This window comes from Rutidosis leptorrhynchoides, chromosome 6 (genome assembly GCF_046630445.1).
Source record: "Rutidosis leptorrhynchoides isolate AG116_Rl617_1_P2 chromosome 6, CSIRO_AGI_Rlap_v1, whole genome shotgun sequence".
NCBI lineage: Eukaryota > Viridiplantae > Streptophyta > Magnoliopsida > Asterales > Asteraceae > Rutidosis > Rutidosis leptorrhynchoides.
In genome coordinates this window covers 68,737,061-68,762,494 of record NC_092338.1, presented here as the reverse complement: position 1 = coordinate 68,762,494, position 25,434 = coordinate 68,737,061, and the positions used below count along the sequence as shown (strand labels likewise).

At 31.7% G+C, this 25,434-nt stretch overlaps 1 protein-coding gene across 1 annotated transcript; it reads right to left on the bottom strand.

The window, feature by feature from the left end:
- Nucleotides 1-726: 726 nt before the first annotated feature.
- On the bottom strand, nucleotides 727-1,122 carry LOC139853732 (umecyanin-like). Its single transcript, XM_071843096.1, has one exon. It carries the CDS (start codon nucleotides 1,120-1,122, stop codon nucleotides 727-729), a length of 396 nt encoding a protein of 131 aa, XP_071699197.1.
- Nucleotides 1,123-25,434: the final 24,312 nt, after the last annotated feature.

The following is a 25,434-nucleotide window of genomic DNA, read 5'->3' as shown; positions in this document are numbered from 1 at the left end:
GGTGAGTGCTTATTATTTGTGGAAGAATCGAAACTCAAAGGTGTTTCGAAATGATTCGTGGTGTGCTTCGGTTTTAGTTAATGAGATCCAAATTAAATCATTCGAATGGGTCTCGGCTCGGGTTAAAGGCAAAACAATCGATTGGCTAAATTGGCTTGTTAATCCTCAAAAATATCTAGAATTTTAGTATGTTATTGAAATGTGTCGAAAGTGTGTTATTGTTATTGTAATTGTAATCGTGTAACATTAGCTCGGGTCGGTCAATCTTGTTTTGACCGACGCCTCGCATTGTAATTTTGTTCGTTGGTAATATATTTCATCTTGCTTTAAAAAAAAAAAAGTTTTCAATAAAATATGAGAGAGAGAGAGAGAGAGAGATTCGTTCATTTGGTGTGAAATGAAGGTTTGAATGTTGGGTTGACTAAATTTTCGATTGGAATATTGGAGTACCTTTATCAATTGGAATTTGGTATAATAATATTAATATTTAATATTAAATATTATATTACTATGAATATGAATATGAATATGAATATTAATATTAATTACGAGTGATTAATTGTAATATAAAAGTCAACCAAATGACGTTATTTGAACTTTCTGAAATAGAATAATGAAACATTTATAAATTCTTGATTAATTGCATCCATCATATTCATAAATTAATCATTAATTGCTTATAACAATTGAACCTCGATGTGGGTAACTAGGATTCGAGTTGTTAGACTAGTTTAGATCGACTCGAACTGCTAACTTTTGAGACAAATTGCAATGTTCGACTATGGTACAAATGTAGTAGTGATCTTCGGCAGTTTCTAAGGTAAGCCTAATAGGGCCCTCTTTATAGAGGGAGATCGGGTAAGAGCAATCACATTGGTCGTAAGCATCTTTCGTCACTTCAGCGACGTCATGATACCCAGTGGTGAAATTAAAGAGGAGCACGTCTTTAACTTTGAACTGATTATGTGATGACCAATCAGCGTAATGACGAGCGTATTCTGGAACACGCCAACTAAAGGAACCACCAACGGTATGCTCATCAGCCATGGAACCATGGATGTCCATGGATGCAATTAGCATCATGATCATAACTAGGACCAAGTTCAACTCTAGTTTCGACATTGGTTGGTTAATGGATTGAGATAAAGAATGTATTATGTTTTAGAAGAAATTTTGGAACAACCTTTGAAATTGAGAAATATTATATTTCTATGTTTAAGTTATAATGTTAGACATTGTAGATTAAAGTTTTGATATTAATTTATAGCAGAAGAAAAAGTTGAAGGAAATAATAGTAACAGAAATGAGTGAATAATGTTATTATTACTTTATCACTCACATATTTATTTTATTGTTAAAGTTGCTGATTTTATCATTAAACATTAAATGTAAAGTGTTATTTTCGGACGATTTGCATTAACATTAAATGTCTAACGTTAAGGGGCAGAGTTTCGGACGATTTGCAACAATTGAAAACTGAGATCTCCAGGTTGGCATTCGGGAATGGAGTTTCGGATGGATGGACATGGAAGTTAAATGGTAACGGTTTGTAAGCTACAAGTGTTCTCGCGGATTTAATAAATGAAAAATTGCTAGAGACGGGCACGATAACGGAACCAAGTTTAAAAAACAAGCTACTACCGCAGAAAGTTGAATTGTTTGTTTGGTGTGCTCAAAGAAACCGTCTACCGGAAAGAACGGAACTTGATAAAAGAGGAATCGATCTAGACTCAACTAGGTGCCCTGCATTTGATAACGACATCGAGACTCTAGAGTCTAAACCACATATTACTAAAATGTGCTTTTGGAAAAGAGGTTTGGAGTCGAGTTGCACGATGGTGGGGTAGAATGATACAAACACATAACTTGGTTGCGGATCTTCTCAAAGCAAACGATGTAAATGATAACTCGGGCTTCAAAGGTAAAGTATAGCAAGCAAACATTTGGATAAGTGCTTATATAATTTGGCAAAATCGAAAAAACATTCTATTCTGCAAAACACGATGGACGGGGCCAATCGCATTTTAAGAAATTTAACTTCGAAGCTATGATTGGATTGCAAACCGGTCGGCAAAAAAAAGAGTTTGAAAGGCTACAATGGATCTCGGGACCAAACTCTATTATAAAACGAGAATAAGATCTATATGTTTTTGTAGTTTTGTAGTTTCCGTGGTGCTTCTCGTTTGTAATAGTCGAAGTCTTTTCCATATTGTATCTTTAATTTAAATATAAAAAAAATACGTTTTGCTTTTCGAAAAAAGAAGTGTTATTTTCTCAATCTCAAAATTATTATCACGTCTTATTTTTATAGTTGAGTTTTGCTAACGTATGCCATGGTGGCATACGTTTAGGTGTACTGAATGAACTCGTAATATATATATATATATATATATATATATATATATATATATATATATATATATATATATATATATATATATATATATATATATATATATATATATATATATAGTGGACCAATCGAGGGATAAGCACTAAATGGGGCACAAACGGGATAAGTAAAATTTCAAATTTTTTTTTTTTAAAAAAACGATCCTTTAATATGCAAATAGAAGAAAACGAAAAAATTTTAAAAAGTTTTTTTACAAAATCGTTCGAAAATCGATTATGAATGGTAAACATCGATGATGAATGGTAAAATTAACCATTCATCTGGTTAATTTATCATTCATTTTGTTCGCAATGAATGATAAAATTAATCAATACTAAAAAAAAGCAGATGAATGGTTAATTTAACCATTCATCTGTTTATGATGAATGATAAATAAACAGATGAATGGTTAATTTAACCATTCATCTGCTTTTTTTAGCATTGATTAATTTTACCATTCATCGCGAACAAAATGAATGATAAATTAACCAGATGAATGGTTAATTTTACCATTCATCATCGATTTTTGAAAGATTTTGAAATTTTTTTTTTATGAAAAAAATTGATTAGAGGTGCATTTTAATGCAGATTTATGAATGTAAAAAAAAATTAAAAAAAAAATTTATTTTGCTTATCCCGTTTGTACTCCTTTTAAGCTTATTCATGGATCGTGCCCATATATATATATATATATATATATATATATATATATATATATATATATATATATATATATATATATATATATATATATATATATATATATATATATATATATATATATATATATATGGTGAGGATCCATGGAGAACTAAGAGTAGGAGAGAACTTAAAGAACTCACATATTGAATGCAAATGCACCTACCATATGCACATATTCTTTGAAGAAAAAAAATTGAATTTTTTTCCCCAAATTTTTTTTTTAGATTTTCTTCCTGATTTTTTTTAAATATTTTTTTCGTGCAGATTGACTTTTTTGTGCTGATTGAGTTTTTATTATGTAGATTGACTTTTTATTGTGCAGATTCACATTTTTATTGTGCAGTTTGACTTTTTTTTTGCTGATTGAGTTTTTTTTTGTGTACATTGACTTTTTTATTGTGCAGATTGAGTTTTTTTTTGTATAGATTGACTTTTTTTGTGCAGATTAATTTTTTTTGTGGAGATTGAGAAGTTTTTTTGCAGATTTTTTTTTTGCCTATTGAATTTTTTTTCACAAATTGAATCTCAATATGCCCATAGATTGAAGCTCAATTTGTACATAGATTGAAGTTCAATCTATGAGTTCTATGAGTTTTCTCTCCCCCTTAAAACACTATATATATATATATATATATATATATATATATATATATATATATATATATATATATATATATATATATATATATATATATAGTGTTTTAATCAAGAGGGAAGCACTTTTTTTTGCGGAAGTAAATTTTTTTCGTTTTTTGCAAATTTTTTTCAAGCATTAAGATCACATGAAAATATGAATATTTTAAAAATACACTTTGTGATAAATGTTATTATTTTGGCAGGAAAACGCTCAAAGAAATAAATGATAACATTCATTGCAATGAATGTTTTGCTTCTGAGTTTTTTTTAAGTAGTTAGAAATTAGGGGGTTAAAAATTAGGGTTTAGCTATTAGGGTTTTGGGTTTAGAAATTAGAGTTTAGATTGAAATTTTAACACGAACGGTTTAGAGTTTAGGGTTTACGGTTTTGGGTTTAGGTAGTAAACTCAAAACACTAAACCCTAAACCCTAAACTCTAAATCGGGCTAAATTTTGAAAAAAAATACTTTACACAAGATGAAAACAAAACGATGCAAATAAACTCTAATTAAAACATTACTCATGATGAATGTTATCATTTATTTCATCGAGCGATTTCCCCCCAAAATAATAACATTCGTCACAAGGTGTCTATCTTAATGTTTAAAAAAAATCCAAAAAAAATAAAAAAAATACTTCCCCCACTACACCCTAAAAAAGTGATTCCCTCTTGATAATGACTATATATATATATATATATATATATATATATATATATATATATATATATATATATATATATATATATATATATATATATATATATATATATATATATATATATAAGAGTGACTCTCAGAGTCATAAATATGCCTGTTAACCAAACTAATCTACTAATGGTATCATAAATATTGTTAAATTATTGTAAATAAATCGTATATATTATTTAATATAGATTACATATATTAAACCATAAATATATTAAATAATATATAGATTACATATTATTATTTAATATATGAAATATATTAAATAATATATATTATTTAATATATTAAATTATTGATCATAAATAAATCATAAATAGAAATTATAAATAATGAGTTATTGATCAAATCATAAATAAATAAATAAATAAAAAGTATTATTATTATTATTATTATTATTATTATTATTATTATATGATTTATAATCAAGATTATGATTATTTTATAAATTTAAAAAGTCAAAAATTAATTTTCACTTAAATAATGAGCAATAAATATATGAATCTTTCATCTTTTTCTAAAGTAAGTTATTTTTTTGTACATATAAATATTAATTCATCTCCATTTTTTCATATCAATCATACAATTAGAAAAAATTTCGTATTATTAAAAGATGGTAAAATTGTTTTCTTTGGTCAATTTATGATTATCTACGCGACAATGTATATGAAATATATTATGAATATTATAAATATCATGTAGCATATATTGTTTTGATGTGTCTAAATGTATGATGAATTTTTTTCGTCTCCTTTTTGTTTTATCTCACGATTCTATTATTTTTAATGTTAACATATATTATGATTATTATATTCTATATTTGTATTTGTATATTCAAGTTATGTATCACGAGGTTTGTTATAACTTCATCTTTATATAGATTATAGATAATATAAATATACCCAAAGACAATATATATATTATATATCTATATATATATATATATATATATATATATATATATATATACACACACACACACATAATTTTATTATTATTAATGTCATGAGGTTTTATATAACTTCATATTCATCTTTATTGTAGATTATATAAATATATCCTAAAATATTATATATATATATATATATATATATATATATATATATATATATATATAATATTTTAGGATATAATATATAATATATGTTTGTTTGTTTGTTTGTGTAGCTATCGAACAAACACCGATTTAAAAAAAAATATAAAGTGTGGACAAGCCAAGAAGAAACGTGGTTAGCTCTATGTTGGATCGATTATATTCGTCCAAAAATTCTCTTTTTAATGTTAATATTATGATTATTATATTGTATATATTTGTATTTGTATATTCAAGTTATTTTAATTTATCATATATCATCTATCTTATTAGATGATTTGTTTATTTGTTTACATGTATCATGTGGTTTTTATCTTTTTATTTTTGATTCGCCTCACAATTTTATTATACTTAATGTTAGTATTATGATTATCTTTAAGCCTATATCTAATAATAATAATAATAATAATAATAATAATAATAATAATGTGACGACCCGGAAATTTTCGACCAAATTTAAACTTTAATCTTTACATTATTCCGACACGATAAGCAAAGTTTATTAAGAATTTTAAACTGTGTTCATACATTCAATTAACCTCGACCAAGTTTCGACGATTCACGAACCAATACATAAATGGATATGATTATATATATATATATATATATATATATATATATATATATATATATATATATATATATATATATATATATATATATATATATATATATATATATATATATATATATATATATATATTATAACTTGAGAATATTAACAAAGTATTAAACGTATAATACTTTACATGAACGTATTTGTTTCAATATGTTTATCGAAGGAATTAAAAGATAATATCAAATGATTGAATTATCCGATACATTGAATTATGGCTACGAGTCCCTATTAGGAGTCCACTTTGATTTAGGAAACCTTTCTTTTTTAACCATATTCGGAAAATGGTAAAGTGATTTTACAAATAAGAACAAAGTGTCAACTAGCGAGAACTCGACAAGAGTTAGTAAAGATTCCTATTTGATTTTCAATTCATACCTTACAACATTTTCCTCGTGATGTTAATAAGATAACTATTATGACTATCATTTTAAAGTTGGAATGTGCAATGTAAATAACTTAGACATTGGGTATCGACATTTTACATTAAGGTGATTTCGCACGTTTATCTAACATTTAGACTTTATATCACGTTGCACCAACAAACGTTAAAAACTTGAAACCTATGAAAAGTATATTCAATCTTACTTCTCTAAAATGTTTTACGATATAACAATTTCTACTAATATAACCTTATTAGTAAAATGATTCTTAAATATACTTAGTTTTGGAAAACAAAGTTTTCATATTTATTTAATATTGTTTCAAACGTACAAAAATAATTTTTAAAGAACTTTATTAGTGAAACGTTTTATAAGATAAATTGTTCATAAGTTTTAAGAAACTTAATTAAAGCTTTGTATCATAAATTATATATATATATATATATATATATATATATATATATATATATATATATATATATATATATATATATATATATATATATATATTGTTTTAAAAACGTAAAACGTGATACGACATAATATTTTCTATTACTTAAACGTTTTGAACTTTGAAATATAATTAGATAGATATTTTAATTATATATAAGATATACAAAATTATATTCTTAAGTAAGAATATATATATATTTTACAAAGCGTTAATGTATAAATTAAATATAAAAACGTTTCGATATTATTAAACGTATTTTAGTAAACAACGAGACTCTGATTTATAAGAAGCAAATGACCACAACGCTCAATTTTATAAGTTACATTTATTATAAGGTAATTTATTGATGAGTAAGTCAAATTATTAATAAGGGCACACGTCACGTAACGTAAAAAGCTAGTTTTCTAAATGTACGAAAATGCGTTCGAGAAACCGAAACCGAGACATGAGTCGAGTGACAACGTCCGTGTTATTTGAGTAAAAATTACATTTTTACCATGAACGTAAATATAATATAATATATAAATTATTATATAAATTAAATAAATAAATATAAATTATATATATACGAGTGTCGGCACCAAAAATTTAGTGCATATGAGCTGTAAAAGAGAGCCATGTGATCGCATGGCATCTCCTCACAATACCCATGCGATCGCATGGCGAGGTGGAAGGGGTCAAGTGTTATAAAGCTCGCTCGTTCTGCTCTCTGATCCATATCTCACTCTCTATCTCTCGTAATATATATATACATATATATTTATATTATTATTAATATTAAGATTATTAATATTAATCATATTATTATTATTATTATTAGTATTATTAGGAGTATTATTATTAGTATTAAACATATAAATACTACGACGGAATGCTGCTCGAGTAATCTGAAACGAGTTTCGAAAACTGGTGTGCGAGTAGGATAGGGCTAAGGAAATTATGGGTTATAGCTATGGAGGTGATGGGTATGGTTTATGGGTATGCTCGTGAGGTTAATTTAGTGTTTATCGTCTCCGTTGGGTCTACGTACCTTTCCTGCAATATTGAATCTCAATATTGATACGTAAGCACTCATAATTTAATTTTTACATATTAATAGTGTATCCCTGACTAGTGCTCGAGTATATAGGATTATGCATGCTTGTACTTTTGATATTGCCATTAGATAGGTTATGTTGAATCTTGAATTAGTTACATATGCGGTTGAAATAAGGTATAAGACATGCATGTCGTTGGAAAGATAGCGAAAAATTAAGAACTTTTCATTTAGATATCGAATGGTTTCGATGAACAGATTAGAAGTTATAGTCAATTGAATTTTTGTATTATTATTAAAATAGTTATTAGTATTATCATTAGTATTATCATAATATTTATTATTATTAGTATTATTATAATTAAAACTAATATTAGTAACACCTAATTATTATGATTACTATTATTATCATTAATATGAACGCGATATAAAAGACAATTAAAATCTATTAAACGAATCGATTAGGAAATAATGAGTATGAGTATCATGATGAAATTAAAATATTGTAAGATATTTACTTATATAAAATTATCGTTCTTAGTATTTTTATCATTACTATTATTAAATGTATCGTTAGTATTAAAACTATCATTTTAACAAAAATTATCATTTTAAATGAAATGTCATTGTTATTATAAAATATTATTATTATTATCATTTTAAATAAAATTATTATTTTAAAGTTAATATTAAAAAGTATCGTAAATATTAAAGTTATCATAATTAGAATTATCATTTATCATAATATCATTTTTAGTAAATATAAATATTGATATTTTTATTAAAAGAATAATAATAATTATTATTACAAAATAATATAACTTTTACTTATTATTATTATCAATGTTATTTTTATCAAATAAATATGTAATACAAATAATATAATTACCTTAATAAAACCTATCATAATATTTTATGAACTTTATTACTTAAGATATATAAAAGCATATTTTTGTATAAAATTTTATTTATTAATAAATGAATTATATTATTTACTCTAATAAATCTTTTAAAAATAATTAAAAATATAAAACGACGATATTTAAACTATATAATAGTCATGTATAAATTTTGGAAATCATTTTGAGTCAAATTGAATGACTTTTGCATATTAGTCTCGAGCATTAGGATTGTGGTACACTATGACCTGACCTAAATTGTTAGATAAATATTGACCAACATATAAATATATATAATTAATATAGGTTCGTGAATCCGAGGCCAACCTTGCACTTGTTCAATGACGTTATATGTATTTTTACTACGAAATACAGTATGGTGAGTTTCATTAATCCCTTTTTAAATGCTTTTGCAATATATATTTTTGGGACTGAGAATACATGCTCTGTTTTATAAATCCTTTACGAAATAGACACAAGTAATCGAAACTACATTCTATGATTGAATGATCGAAGCCGAATATGCCCCTTTTTGCTTGGTAACCTAAGAATTAGTAAACCAGTCTACTAATTGACACGAATCCTAAAGATAGATCTATTGGGCCCAACAAACCCCATCCGTTGTAGCGGATGCTTTAGTACTTCGAGTTTTTATATCATGTCCGATGGATGTCCCGGAATGATGGGGATATTCTTATATGCATCTTGTTAATGTCGGTTACCAGGTGTTCAATCCATATGAATAATTTTTGTCTCTATGCATGGGACGTATATTTTGAAAAATGGAAATGAAATTCTTGTGGTCTATTAAAATGATGAAAATGAATGATTATGATAAACTAATGAACTCACCAACCTTTTGGTTGACACTTTAAAGCATGTTTATTCTCAGGTATTAAAGAAATCTTCCGTTGTGCATTAGCTCATTTTAAATATATTACTTGGAATCATTCATGGCATATTTCAAAAGACGTTGCATTCAAGTCGTTGAGTTCAGTAAAGATTATGATTAAGTAAATGACAGATTAGATCATTTATAGATGGATATTATGAAATGGTATGCATGCCTGTCAACTTTCGATGTAATGAAAGATTGACTTTTAAAACGAATGCAATGTTTGTAAAATGTATCATATAGAGGTCAAATACCTCGCGATGTAATCATATGTTATTGCATTCGTTCTTATGGATTAGGACATGTCTTTACATGTGGTATAAGAGTGGTGGTCTTAGCGAACCAGGTCTGCATTAGTGTGTCTAACTGATAAGTCATTAGGATGCATTAGTGAGTCTGGACTTCGACCATGTCTGCATGTCAAAAGTTTTGCTTATCATTTCTAATCGGAAATCATCTTCTTATTATCCTTAGGAAATTACCTGCTTATCATTATTAATCTAGACATGTTTTGCTACATTAATTGCATGAGTAGTGTATAGACAAAATTCATATCTTAGCATATCTGCTAAATCATATCTTATCGTATCTGTTACTTTAAACTTTGCCTGATATATTCCGTAAATTCCTCCATAATCTATGAAATCTTTTGATCTATATATATAGATATCCTATGCAAATAGAATACCACCCGATAAGCCGAAAAATCATTTTTATATTGAAAAATCCTTTATTCAATCGTACGAAATGGAATTCATCATTAATTAAAGTTCCTCGGATTCCAAAATGGAATCCCACTCCAGCTCCAAAAGCAGTGTGACCGGAATGGATCAACCAATCAGCCATCATCTATTCAAGATGAATTGGGGATGGGTTTGTAGCCTACTCAATCATTGGAGACAAGAAGAAGGTGATCCCTTCCATCCACCACATTGCCCTCTTGACGAAGAACCTGAAGCACTTACCGGCGAACCAATCCAAAACACCATTTTCTCTCTCATTTCCAGAGTATCTCGTCACGATTATATACTACATCAAATTCTAGATTTTATTTATCCTCTCGTCCGAACCGACAATCACCCCAGTGTAATAGAAGAAGTCAACGAGCTTCGCGCTCGGGTAGTGGCTTTGGAGAATATGGTGCAAAGATTACAAACACCAGCAGTAGCACCAGCAGCATAACCAGTACCACCATCATCAACGCCAACAGTACCATTACCACCTCCAACCACAATCGCGTCGTAAACCTCAACTTCACAATCTGTCCCACGAGCATCAACGTCATACGCACCATGGATACCAAGGAGTACCAACAACAATAACTGACGAAGTATTAATTCATAACTTCATTGGAGAAACATTCCGCGACGATTATGTAATCTCTAAAGTCTTAGAGATTATCTAATCTAACCCTAACCATAAATCAGTTAAGCGAACCAAAATGATAGAAGGAAGAGTAGAAACCCTGACAAAAATAGTGTGTGGTTAACAAGCTAAACTTGTTTTACCAACAACATCATCAGTACCGTCAGCGTCACCAGCATCGTCAGTACAGTCAGCATCAGAATCAACAACACCTATAACATCACAAACTCCGTCAGTTCAAGAATCACTGTGGAGATCATTACGAATCAATAACGCGTATATTGTATCAACGAGTTATGAAGAATTAACTCATTCCCTCTGAAGAAATTATATGTATATTTTATATATATATTTTTTGAAATAAAAAAAATAAATCTTTCCGTGCTAAGCTATTGTGTGTGAATCTTAACTACTCGGTTAATTCATATTACAAATATGCAATAATGTACGTCCTTCGCCCGCAACTTAACCATCGTTAACTACAATCTCTGTCTCAATTTAACAAATTCCAATTCATAATATATCAAGTATATATTTGATTTTACACTTTCATCATCGATGTACCCAAAAATTTTTAGATAACGTCATTCGTACTTTGCGAAGTTCACAAGAATTTAACGAAAACCAACATCACGCCTCAACAAATAACGAAGTATTGATTCATAATTTCAATATTATTGAAGAAATACTTATGTAATCTTTAAAGCCTTCAAGGGATTATTCAATTATAGTTCCAACCGTAAATCGAATGAGTTTAATTTAGTATTAACTCATCAAAATCTATGTTACCTCTGAAGAGAATATATACATATATATTTTCATAAAGACTGTAATAAAATTCTTTTGTACAAAATATTAATTGTGAAAATTTTTTAACGGGTAGGTAATACCCGATATATATATATATATATATATATATATATATATATATATTCACAATTAATATGTTACATTCTTCGAATCCGATTAAGCAAATTATCAACTATACTTCCTACTTTTACAATAATATACATTCTTTCATAGAAATCAAAACAACCATACTCATTCAAAATCTAATTACATATTCTGATTTTGAAATCTCAGAATTCAACTCGAGGTATAACCAAAATCATCACTCTTAAATCCTTACATCTTTTAAAGCTATACTTTGACTTCAAAACTGTGTTAGAACATCAAATGTATATTAACGATTACAATCTATGTTCAAACCCTTCGAAAATTTCTGAGAACACTTCAAATAATGAGCAATCGAGATGATGATCCAACCACATATTACCTACAATTATGTACTTAAAAAGCTCTCGAAACCAAAGTCATAATTCAACACATATATGTATCAGATCCTTTGGCATTTATTAGCAAATATAACTTTGCAATTCCTTTTCAAAGTAGCAAATTCTATCACAGCTCCAGCAAGACAACTTCGATTTTTCATTCGGAGTAGCCTTATCATAATCTTGATATATATGATTACCCTTTTGTTACCGGAGAACCTTTCATGTTCCACCACATTAGCAATAAACTTATTCACAACTTCACTGATCTTTGACCTTCTGAAGAATCATTATATTTACCGAAACCTCATCATTTACTCATTCGCATCTTGTAACAAGAATTGCCATACGAATCATCGGGAATTAGCAATCAGTATTTTGAAATCTCACAGCATGTCTACGCCAACAGTTATATGTATATATATAACGTCTATCTTCTGGACTTAATTTGAATGTGAAGTTTCTGAAAAACACTCTGAACTACGAATTGGTTCTTCGAAAATGAAAAAATGCTGATGAAGCAGCAAAAACTATAAACGACTTTAACAGTAAAAGTTTGATGATAATGAATAAGTGTGCTGGCAAAGCGCAGAAAAAGAGAAGTCTTGGAACTGGAAACCGGATTGAGCAAAGTATGAAGGAGGCTGTGGACAAATTACAAAGACTGAACCTGACTTCAAAGAATCTAAATGATTCAGTACCTGCTGAAGTCATTAGCGAATGCCTTGCTCCTGACTCTAAACCCCTGCGGACAATATTCTTCATCATCCTCTGATATTAGAAATTCTAAGATATCATCGTATCTTTCATTATAAATATCCTCCATATTTCTGAAGATATTTTCATAATTATTCTTATCTGAAATCATTTACCTCTTCGCGCTATCTGTATTACATCATAAAAGAAACTATTTTAGTTTCTAAATTCTGAAACATTCGAGTTTAAAATAGGAATATTTTTAAAGTAGTGTTGGGAGCTGAAGCATGAGTTAGTATAATATAATGACACTTGATCAACGTGATTATATTACAGTAAGTCATGCTGAGTTTCTAATGAAACATGATGATTCACAGACCATACCATCATCATGTGCCATGTTACACGACTCTTGTATTCTACTTAATCTCTAAAAATATCAAGAAAATATTTTCTTGATGATTCGATCTATTCTGAGGTATTCTGGTAATTTGACAAATTAAGATCGTGCCATTACAATTTCCTTCTTAGAACATTAACAATGTTTATTCTAAAATTTTTATCTGCGAATTATGGACCATTATAAGCGGTACTTACTCACAAGAAGAAGAAACGAAAGGACAAAGCTCCGAAACAGAAATTGAGATATAAATCGCAGCAAATAAAAGAGAGCATTAATTGGAGATGACAATGATTATAGAAGAAAGAAGCAGGGACATCAAAATATAAGGGAAGATATGTAGCGACCCCGACAAATCGTCAAGTGACGGCGTCGGCTACGTGGGTCCCATTACCTGATTATAAGTCTTTAAGATAACGTTTGACCAAAATATGTCGCCTTCATTTCAAAATAAAGATTGTTTCAAAGTTTACAAGGATTGTTCAACCAAAAGTTAAGTTACAACGTTATAAGTACGATTGAAATCTAGGCGACACGGTTTAAAGTAAAGTCAAAAGACGCTCCATGAAATGCATGTATACTCGACATCCAATGCAAGTATCAAATAGTAAGCGGAAGCATGTTTCACATATCGTGCAAGCCCTGAGAAAAACATAGAAATCTGTCAACGAAAACGTTGGTGAAATCATAGGTTTAAGTAAGTAAGTACAAGTGAACCACAAGATTTGCATCAATGAAATAATAGTAATACATTCCAAAAGTTTGTTTCACGAGCACCCAATTATCAAAGCTTAACATTCCTTCCATTGTATACCCCATCACTTAGTGCTAGAACAAACACTGATTCTCGAAAATATATTTCATCCGTAGACGGTAGCGAACCGTCAAGGATGAGGGCTGTCAAACCCATATGGCCATATAACATAAGTTCTCGCTTACACCCGGCAAGTGTAACTAATGATAATCGAATTGAGGATTTTGTTCTAAACTCGTATGTAGAATGTTTGTTTTCCTGTACTTGTGTTCACTTAGTTCAAAAGAATCGTTTATGTTTTCTCATCCCAAATATAAGTTCAAAAAGAGTAAAAGTGGGACTATGATCTCACCTCGAGTGCACGAGTATAAAAGTACTTCAACAAGTAAACGTGTGCATGAAAGTTGCTTAGCCTTGACCTAAACAAGTAAGTTATATCAATTAACCGGTTACGACACAAGGTCGGGTGAAATGTGTTCAATTAGTCCTATGGCTCGACACGACTCGATTATGTAGCATGTGAAGCAAATTGTCAAGTTTCATGCAAGATACAAGTATAAAAACATGTTAGGAAGATTGCATTAAAAGTTTGGTTAAGTTTGACTAAAAGTCAAACTTGGTCAAAGTCAACGAAAAAAGTCAACGCGTTTGGGTTCGGTCCCGAACTATTTTTCTGAGGTTTTTACTCATATATAAGCATATTAGAACAAGTTTCATGTGAATCGGAGGTCGATAGCTAGTCAAACATTTCACGTGAAACGGGACGAGGAGGTCAGAATCTGACCAGGCACATCGGCGCGCCGCGCGGGGAAGGGGCGCGCCGCGCCACCCTCTGTGCAGGGATTTCTGGTCAGTTTTCAAAGTATGCACGAACCAAAACACAAACAATCACATTTTATGATCCGCAAACAATTAGAACATGTATTTTATATCATCGGAAAGCTATTTCGACAAGGAATACAACTAACCACATATCATCAATCAAAAACATCATTTACAATAAACGAAAACTCGTCAATTGATCGAGAAAGGTTTGTTTTCAAGTTTCAAGTTCGTAAAACGTATTTTATGATTCGGGAATCCAATTTACACATACGATATGCCGTTTTGAAGGTAATGAAGCATACATTACTACTAGACACTAACAATTAACATTCCATGGCATTTAAGCTTCCAAAAGTTCATGTCAAGAACTATCAAACCCTAGTCAAACATCACAAAATCATTAATCGGGTTTTTGAAGTTTCCTTAATCAACCTACACATCCAAATGTGGCTAATGATACTAGTAACACAATTAAAACATGCACTTTAACAATCTAACAACATTAACTCATCCAAAATCAAGGATTAAGCATCCACTTTTCATTTTCAAGCTAGTTACACCAAAACATCAAGATCGAGCATACAAATCATATAATCATGCTAGACACGAGCCATAGACACTAACTAACAACATTTCAAGTCAAAAACACGAATTTAAAGAAATCTATAGTTTTAGAAATGTTACCCAAAATCGGTGTAGTTAGTATCAAATCGTAGAGGATGAAGAGAGGATCACGAAAATGTAATTTGTTTTGTTGTAAGCCTCCTATATCGAATTTAGATGATGATTTAGTGAAGTTGGGAGAAATGGGGTTCTTGAGCTAGAGAGAAAAGGGAGAGAGATGGAGGGATTGAATGGATGAGAATGGTGGGTTGACTAGTTGACCTAGTCAACTAGTTTGCCCACTTGACAACTTCGGTCCCTCAAGTTTCAAAGCGGGTGCGGGAATTAACCAACGAAATATTTTAAAAACGCTCGAGTAACCGAGTGATGTTATAATTAAATAGCGGAAATATAATGAACGTTACTCACGGAAACTATTACTTTAAATACGAAAGATTATGTTTTAAAAAAAAAAGAGACGGTGTTAAAATTAAATTTAACGGAAAAACGCGGGATGTTACATTATCCACACCTCAAAAGAAATTTCGTCCCGAAATTTAGTTGGAAGTAGTAGTTGTTGAATCTTACTCGAGACCTTGCGTTGTAAATTCTACGAATAAGTGAAGGTACGTCCTTGAGTATTTCCACGAATTTTGACGGTCGGGATCATATGTTGTTTTAAAGTTTGGCTTCCATGATTCATGGTTTCAACCGGTCCTCCTAGGAAGTGAGGGTTATCGTCGATAGTGAGTTCATCAAAGGAGGTAACAAGTTCTCGTTTCGCAAAACACGTCTTTGAGTTGATACATTGAATGTAGGATAAACGGAGACCCAAAATGAGTCGGAAAAATCTAAACGGCTAGCTACGGGTCCAAAACACCCCAAGAATTTAAAGGATCAAAATATCGCGGATTTAGCTTCCTACGTTTTCCCGAAACGGATTGCACCCTTCCAAGGTGCGACTCTTAACGTGACGCGGTTTCCCACGTGGAATTTGAAATGTTTACATCTAACATCGGCGCAGCTCTTGGTGATTACGAGTCGCGTAGGGTTTTGCCTGAATATGAATAAATTTTCTCGGTTGCTCATGAATAACCTCGGCCCCGGTGAATTGATCATCGTTTACTTGGTTCGACAAAGGAGAGTGACGTTTCCGGTCACACGTGGTTTCAAAAGGAGTGACGTTAAAACTCGAATGAAAATCATTGTAGTACGAGGATTCGGTTAAAGGAAAATATTTTTCTCAAGTAAATTTGAAGTTGGTAATACAAATTCGTATTATGGTTTCCAAGGTTTAAATCGCACGTTTGTTCGGTCCGTCGGGTTGTGGATGGTACGCGGTACTCATGTCTAAACGCGGTCCCGAGGCTTCTTGTAAAACTAGAAGTGAAACGAGTATTTCGATACGGGATAATTAACAAAGATACACCGTGTTGGAATAGAATCTCTTAAGATATGTTTGAACGAGTCAGTTAGGGTTCGAAAAAAAATGTTCGTTAGGACTATTCACCCTCGTGGCGAATACTTATGTAATATGAGGAGTTTCTCTATCCATGGAGAAATGTTACAAGGAGTTTCTTTAAACGGAAATGCGAACGGTAAAGATAGTAGTGAAATGAGGACTTAGAATAGGATGAGTTTACATCTCGAGGTTGCCATAACGTGCCTCTAGTTGTCAAAAGTTGAAGTCTGAAAGAGAAACGAGATCGTACACGTAGTTGTTTAGTTCGGGGTTGAATAATAGTTGGCCGATTATTAGAAACACAATGACATTAATTCAAAGAAGAGTGAAGTATCATTGGATCGTGTGTTATCTTAAGCTCCAGTAATATCAGACGGTAACGGTGAAATAACAGAGATATGTAGCGTGGTATGTGATGACGAGAAAATTGATCGGATCCACAATTTAGTATTAGAATTCTTCGCGCAACATAACGAATTTCAGTTACACTGATTTTGAGTCGAGAGAGCATGCCTTCCGGCGTTCATGTAGAAATATTTTCATAATTGAGTTCCATCTGGTGCTATACGATTTTTAACTAGAAATGTTGGTGTGAAGTATCACGCTCAAGGTTCGGACATGGGGGGGTTTAAATTTTTCCCTCAGTGAGTTAACGAGGTTAAAAGTCGTGTAACACGAGAAAAGGCAGAAATGAATCTTCGGTAATAACCGGCGAGATCTAAGATTTTACGAATACAAGTCTGAGTCGGGGGAGTTTCCTGATTACATGTGGCTTGATTTCGAGATTGATTGAAATGCCTAGACCATTCACATCATGGTTTAGAAAATTGTACTTCGTTCAACAGAAATTCTCACTCGGAGAATTTGGTATAGAGTTGCTCTTTTCTCAAAAGTTCGAGCGTAAGATGGTGATGTTGTTCGTTTTCCTTCTTTACTTGAATAACTCAAGATGTCATCTATAAATACGATAACCGATTTGTCTAGATAAGTTCGCATACGTGGTTTAGGAGGTTCATGAATACGGACAGAGTCCTAAATAAATCGAATGGTACTAAGAAAGATTTACAACTAACGTTGCGAGTTCGGAAAGTGGCTTAGGAGACATCGTCTCACTTAACCCCCAATTGATGATAACCGGAACGGGGGTCGATTTGGAACATACGGGATTCGTGCAAATAATCATGAGGTCATGGATGCGAGGGAGAGGGTATCGGTTTCCAACCGAAAATTACTCAGTTCACAATAATCTATACAAGATGATAGGGAAACTTTTTTTTTTTTTTTTTTTTTTTTTTCGAATAGGTTCCGAGCTCCCTAGTTCTATAGGTGTCAAATCGAAGTTCAAATTACCTACCCAATAAGTTTAACGTACTCCCTCCGATAAAATTTATCGATACGCAATGGTTTTCCGTTGGTCACTTGAATGGCGTAAGTAATATCAAGGGGGGAGGGGTGGAGTGCAAAGAGTAGGCTCCAAAGCCCTGGATACAAAACATTTATCGATACCCGAATCGGATAAACATGAAACATAAGAGTCGTTGAGAAGAAACGTACCCGTAACTAATTGTCGTTCCGGGAATCCTATGTGTTAAGGTTGAAAGCTCATTCGCGTACATTAGGGTGGGCGTTCTTCTTGGGACATGCATTCTTAAAATGACCCAGTTGTCCACATTCAAAACAAGCACCCCTTCTGCGTGCACTGGGCACCTTTTTAGCGACGGGGGCGGCACCCTTACAACTATGGGCCACATGGCCACTTCTTTGACACTTGATGCAAAATGGTCCGCCACATTTTCCATAATGATGTTTGTGGCACGTGTTGCAAAAAGGTCGTGTTCCAGCATAATTTTTCCTGCCGCCGGGGGTGAAAGGCTTCTTGGTGGAGTCGTTGTGGTTGTGGTTGCTTGATGGAGAGGCTTCCTGTTTTCTTTTGTTGTTAACTGGTTGGGCCTCGGCCGTTGGTGCCAGCGCTTTAATTTCATCCACCGTTTTTATAAATCGGCGGGCTATCATCACAGCCTCTTGTAGGTCGGCGGGTCTTAATGGCATTACCCCGTGTGGAATGCTCTTAGGGAGGCCATCCATGTAAAACTCAACTCCTTGGGGCCCGGGAGCCCGGAGGTTTGGACAAATTGAGGTTAGTTCGGCAAACCGTTGATTATAAGCTTCGAGGTCATCTCGGGCTATTTTTAAATTTCTTGGCCCCTGTTCGAGCCTTCGAGTCTCTTCGCGCGGGAAGTATTCGGTGGTCATTCTTTCTCTTAATTCGGTCCAAGAGAGTGTAAGGGCTTCATCGATACCCACCGATTGTACATACGTGTTCCACCGTGAGAGAGCAATACCGGTGAGAGTGAGGGTGGAAAACTTGACCTTATCTTGGTCCCGACAACCGCTTATGCTAAAAACGGCTTCTGTTTGTTCGAACCATCGGGTGAGAGCAACCGGTCCTTCGGTTCCATTGAAAGTGGGAGGATTGTACTTCATGAAGTTCTTGTAGGAGCAACCCTCGATTGAATTACCGGCCCCATGATTGTTGTTGTTAGAAAAGTGATCGGCCACGGCCGTACCCACGGCGGTGGTTATCATTTGTTGAAGAGCTTGTTCCAGAGTTTCGAGAGGAGTATTGTGTTGACCTTGGTGAGCCATTGTTCCTTCATGAGACAAGAATATCGTTGGTTAGTATTTTCAACAATACTAACCGGAGTATGGAAATAGGATAGAGAGGAAATTTTTCCTTGACTCGCCTTAAATTCTTTACGTCATAATGTCGGAACGTCCATGTGAATCACCGTAATATAATCCCGGAAATTATATTACCCTGATTCTCATGTGCATTTAACATTACTTCATAAAGTCAAGGTGGCGCATCAACAAAATTTATCAACGTAAGATCAAGATCGAATACGAGTTAGATATGATAGAAGAGTTCGAGTATAAATGCACAATTTGTCAAATAATTCCTGCTTCAGTCTATATGCCGGTTGTAGTCTAGATTCACCTATGTACCCTATGACTCGGGGTGGACACAAATGAACTCTAAATCCCTACAACCAAGGCTCTGATACCAACTGTAGCGACCCCGACAAATCGTCAAGTGACGGCGTCGGCTACGTGGGTCCCATTACCTGATTATAAGTCTTTAAGATAACGTTTGACCAAAATATGTCGCCTTCATTTCAAAATAAAGATTGTTTCAAAGTTTACAAGGATTGTTCAACCAAAAGTTAAGTTACAACGTTATAAGTACGATTGAAATCTAGGCGACACGGTTTAAAGTAAAGTCAAAAGACGCTCCATGAAATGCATGTATACTCGACATCCAATGCAAGTATCAAATAGTAAGCGGAAGCATGTTTCACATATCGTGCAAGCCCTGAGAAAAACATAGAAATCTGTCAACGAAAACGTTGGTGAAATCATAGGTTTAAGTAAGTAAGTACAAGTGAACCACAAGATTTGCATCAATGAAATAATAGTAATACATTCCAAAAGTTTGTTTCACGAGCACCCAATTATCAAAGCTTAACATTCCTTCCATTGTATACCCCATCACTTAGTGCTAGAACAAACACTGATTCTCGAAAATATATTTCATCCGTAGACGGTAGCGAACCGTCAAGGATGAGGGCTGTCAAACCCATATGGCCATATAACATAAGTTCTCGCTTACACCCGGCAAGTGTAACTAATGATAATCGAATTGAGGATTTTGTTCTAAACTCGTATGTAGAATGTTTGTTTTCCTGTACTTGTGTTCACTTAGTTCAAAAGAATCGTTTATGTTTTCTCATCCCAAATATAAGTTCAAAAAGAGTAAAAGTGGGACTATGATCTCACCTCGAGTGCACGAGTATAAAAGTACTTCAACAAGTAAACGTGTGCATGAAAGTTGCTTAGCCTTGACCTAAACAAGTAAGTTATATCAATTAACCGGTTACGACACAAGGTCGGGTGAAATGTGTTCAATTAGTCCTATGGCTCGACACGACTCGATTATGTAGCATGTGAAGCAAATTGTCAAGTTTCATGCAAGATACAAGTATAAAAACATGTTAGGAAGATTGCATTAAAAGTTTGGTTAAGTTTGACTAAAAGTCAAACTTGGTCAAAGTCAACGAAAAAAGTCAACGCGTTCGGGTTCGGTCCCGAACTATTTTTCTGAGGTTTTTACTCATATATAAGCATATTAGAACAAGTTTCATGTGAATCGGAGGTCGATAGCTAGTCAAACATTTCACGTGAAACGGGACGAGGAGGTCAGAATCTGACCAGGCACATCGGCGCGCCGCGCGGGGAAGGGGCGCGCCGCGCCACCCTCTGTGCAGGGATTTCTGGTCAGTTTTCAAAGTATGCACGAACCAAAACACAAACAATCACATTTTATGATCCGCAAACAATTAGAACATGTATTTTATATCATCGGAAAGCTATTTCGACAAGGAATACAACTAACCACATATCATCAATCAAAAACATCATTTACAATAAACGAAAACTCGTCAATTGATCGAGAAAGGTTTGTTTTCAAGTTTCAAGTTCGTAAAACGTATTTTATGATTCGGGAATCCAATTTACACATACGATATGCCGTTTTGAAGGTAATGAAGCATACATTACTACTAGACACTAACAATTAACATTCCATGGCATTTAAGCTTCCAAAAGTTCATGTCAAGAACTATCAAACCCTAGTCAAACATCACAAAATCATTAATCGGGTTTTTGAAGTTTCCTTAATCAACCTACACATCCAAATGTGGCTAATGATACTAGTAACACAATTAAAACATGCACTTTAACAATCTAACAACATTAACTCATCCAAAATCAAGGATTAAGCATCCACTTTTCATTTTCAAGCTAGTTACACCAAAACATCAAGATCGAGCATACAAATCATATAATCATGCTAGACACGAGCCATAGACACTAACTAACAACATTTCAAGTCAAAAACACGAATTTAAAGAAATCTATAGTTTTAGAAATGTTACCCAAAATCGGTGTAGTTAGTATCAAATCGTAGAGGATGAAGAGAGGATCACGAAAATGTAATTTGTTTTGTTGTAAGCCTCCTATATCGAATTTAGATGATGATTTAGTGAAGTTGGGAGAAATGGGGTTCTTGAGCTAGAGAGAAAAGGGAGAGAGATGGAGGGATTGAATGGATGAGAATGGTGGGTTGACTAGTTGACCTAGTCAACTAGTTTGCCCACTTGACAACTTCGGTCCCTCAAGTTTCAAAGCGGGTGCGGGAATTAACCAACGAAATATTTTAAAAACGCTCGAGTAACCGAGTGATGTTATAATTAAATAGCGGAAATATAATGAACGTTACTCACGGAAACTATTACTTTAAATACGAAAGATTATGTTTTAAAAAAAAAAGAGACGGTGTTAAAATTAAATTTAACGGAAAAACGCGGGATGTTACAAGATATAAAACCCAACAACCACCCAGAAATTATAAACCATATATGTCGATGCATATAGCAATATAAAGACACGGGAGAACTAGAAACACTATAAACCTAAGAGTATAGTAGAAGTAAATAGATTCTTCCGGTGGTAGATGAAAAAGAAGAATGACCGATATGAAGGTTAGAAGTATATCGAGAATCAGAACTGGATGTAGCATATTGACGAATACTTTAAAATATGAGTTGAGGGAGAAAGAATAGAAGGTGTGAGTTGTAAGGAAACGAATGAGGTGGATTTATAGGAAAATCTCCGACAGAGCAATCAAAATGGATGATCGCATTTAAAGCGGATCCTAATTTCCTTAATCAAATCTTGTTACTAAGATTTTCTCCAAATCTCTTGAACTTCGGAAATCAACCTGTCTATGTCAAAAGAAATGACGAAACTTTACCTTTCTCATTTCACTCTTTAGCGATAGTTTCACTAATACTCTTCGTGTAATCAAATTGTTTTATCCATATTACTCAATAAAGATAAAACTCTATTTATCGACCTATATTCGTCATGAAAACATTTTTATAGTTAGTCATGACGACCACGATCAAATTTCGGGACGAAATTTCTTTAACGGGTAGGTACTGTGACGACCCGGAAATTTCTGACCAAATTTAAACTTTAATCTTTACATTATTCCGACATGATAAGCAAAGTTTTTTAAGAATTTTAAACTGTGTTCATACATTCAATTAACCTCGAACAAGTTTCGACGATTCACGAACCAATACATAAATGGATATGATTATATATATATATATATATATATATATATATATATATATATATATATATATATATATATATATATATATATATATATATATATATATATATTATAACTTGAGAATATTAACAAAGTATTAAACGTATAATACTTTACATGAACGTATTTGTTTCAATATGTTTATCGACGAAATTAAAAGATAATATCAAATGATTGAATTATCAGATACATTGAATTATGGCTACGAGTCCCTATTAGGAGGTCCACTTTTATTTAGGAAATCTTTCTTTTTTAACCATATTCGAAAAATGGTAAAGTGATTTTACAAATAAGAACAAAGTGTCAACTAACGAGAACTAGACAAGAGTTAGTAAAGATTCCTATTTGATTTTCAATTCATACCTTACAATATTTTCCTCGTGATGTTAATAAGATATCTACTATGATTATCATTTTAAAGTTGGAATGTGGAATGTAAATAACTTAGACATTGGGTATCGACATTTTACATTAAGGTGATTTCGCACGTTTATCTAACCTTTAGACTTTATATCACGTTGCACCAACAAACGTTAAAAACTTGAAACCTATGAAAAGTATATTCAATCTTACGTCTCTAAAATATTTTACGATATAACAATTTCTACTAATATAACCTTGTTAGTAAAATGATTCTTAAATATACTTAGTTTTGGAAAACAAAGTTTTCATATTTATTTAATATTGTTTCAAATGTACAAAAACAATTTTTAAAGAACTTTATTAGTGAAACGTGTTATAAGATAAATTGTTCATAAGTTTTAAGAAACTTAATTAAATCTTTGTATCATAAATTATATATATATATATATATATATATATATATATATTGTTTCAAAAACGTAAACGTGATACGACATAATATTTTCTATTACTTAAACGTTTTGAACTTTGAAATATAATTAGATAGATATTTCAATTATATATAAGATATACAAAATTATATTCTTAAGTAAGAATATATATATATATATATATATATATATATATATATATATATATATATATATATATATATATATATATATATATATATATATATATATATATTACAAACGCGTTAATGTATAAATTAAATATAAAAACATTTCGATATTATTAAACGTATTTTAGTAAACAACGAGACTCTGATTTATAAGAAGCAAATGACCACAACGCTCAATTTTATAAGTTACATTTATTTATAAGGTAATTTATTGATGAGTAAGTCAAATTATTAATAAGGGTACACGTCACGTAACGTAAAAAGCTAGTTTTCTAAATGTACGAAAGTGCGTTCGAGAAACCGGAACCGAGACATGAGTAGAGTGACAACGTCCGTGTTATTTGAGTAAAAATTACATTTTTACCATGAACGTAAATATAATATAATATATAAATAATTATATAAAATAAATAAATAAATATAAATTATATATATACGAGTGCCGGCACCAAAAATTTAGTGCATATGAGCTGTAAAAGAGAGCCATGCCATCGCATGGCATCTCCTCACAATACCCATGCGATCGCATGGTGAGGAGGAAGGGGTCAAGTGTTATAAAGCTCGCTCGTTCTGCTCTCTGATCCATATCTCACTCTCTATCTCTCGTAATATATATACATATATATTTATATTATTATTAATATTAAGATTATTAATATTAACCATATTATTATTATTAGTATTATTAGGAGTATTATTATTAGTATTATACATATAAATACTACGACGGAGTGCTGCTCGAGTAATCTGAAACGAGTTTTCAAAACTGGTGTGAGAGTAGGATAGGGCTAAGGAAATTATAGGTTATAGCTATGGAGGTGACGGGTATGGTTCATGGGTATGCTCGTGAAGTCAATTTAGTGTTTATCGTCTCCGTTGGGTCTACGTACCTTTCCTGCAATATTGAATCTCAATATTGATACGTAAGCACTCATAATTTAATTTTTACATATTAATAGTGTATCCCTGACTAGTGCTCGAGTATATAGGATTATGCATGCTTGTACTTTTGATAT

What these genes read in the sequence shown, in the direction of transcription:
- LOC139853732 (XM_071843096.1), bottom strand. Translation starts at nt 1,122, where the DNA reads ATGTCGAAACTAGAGTTGAACTTGGTCCTAGTTATGATCATGATGCTA.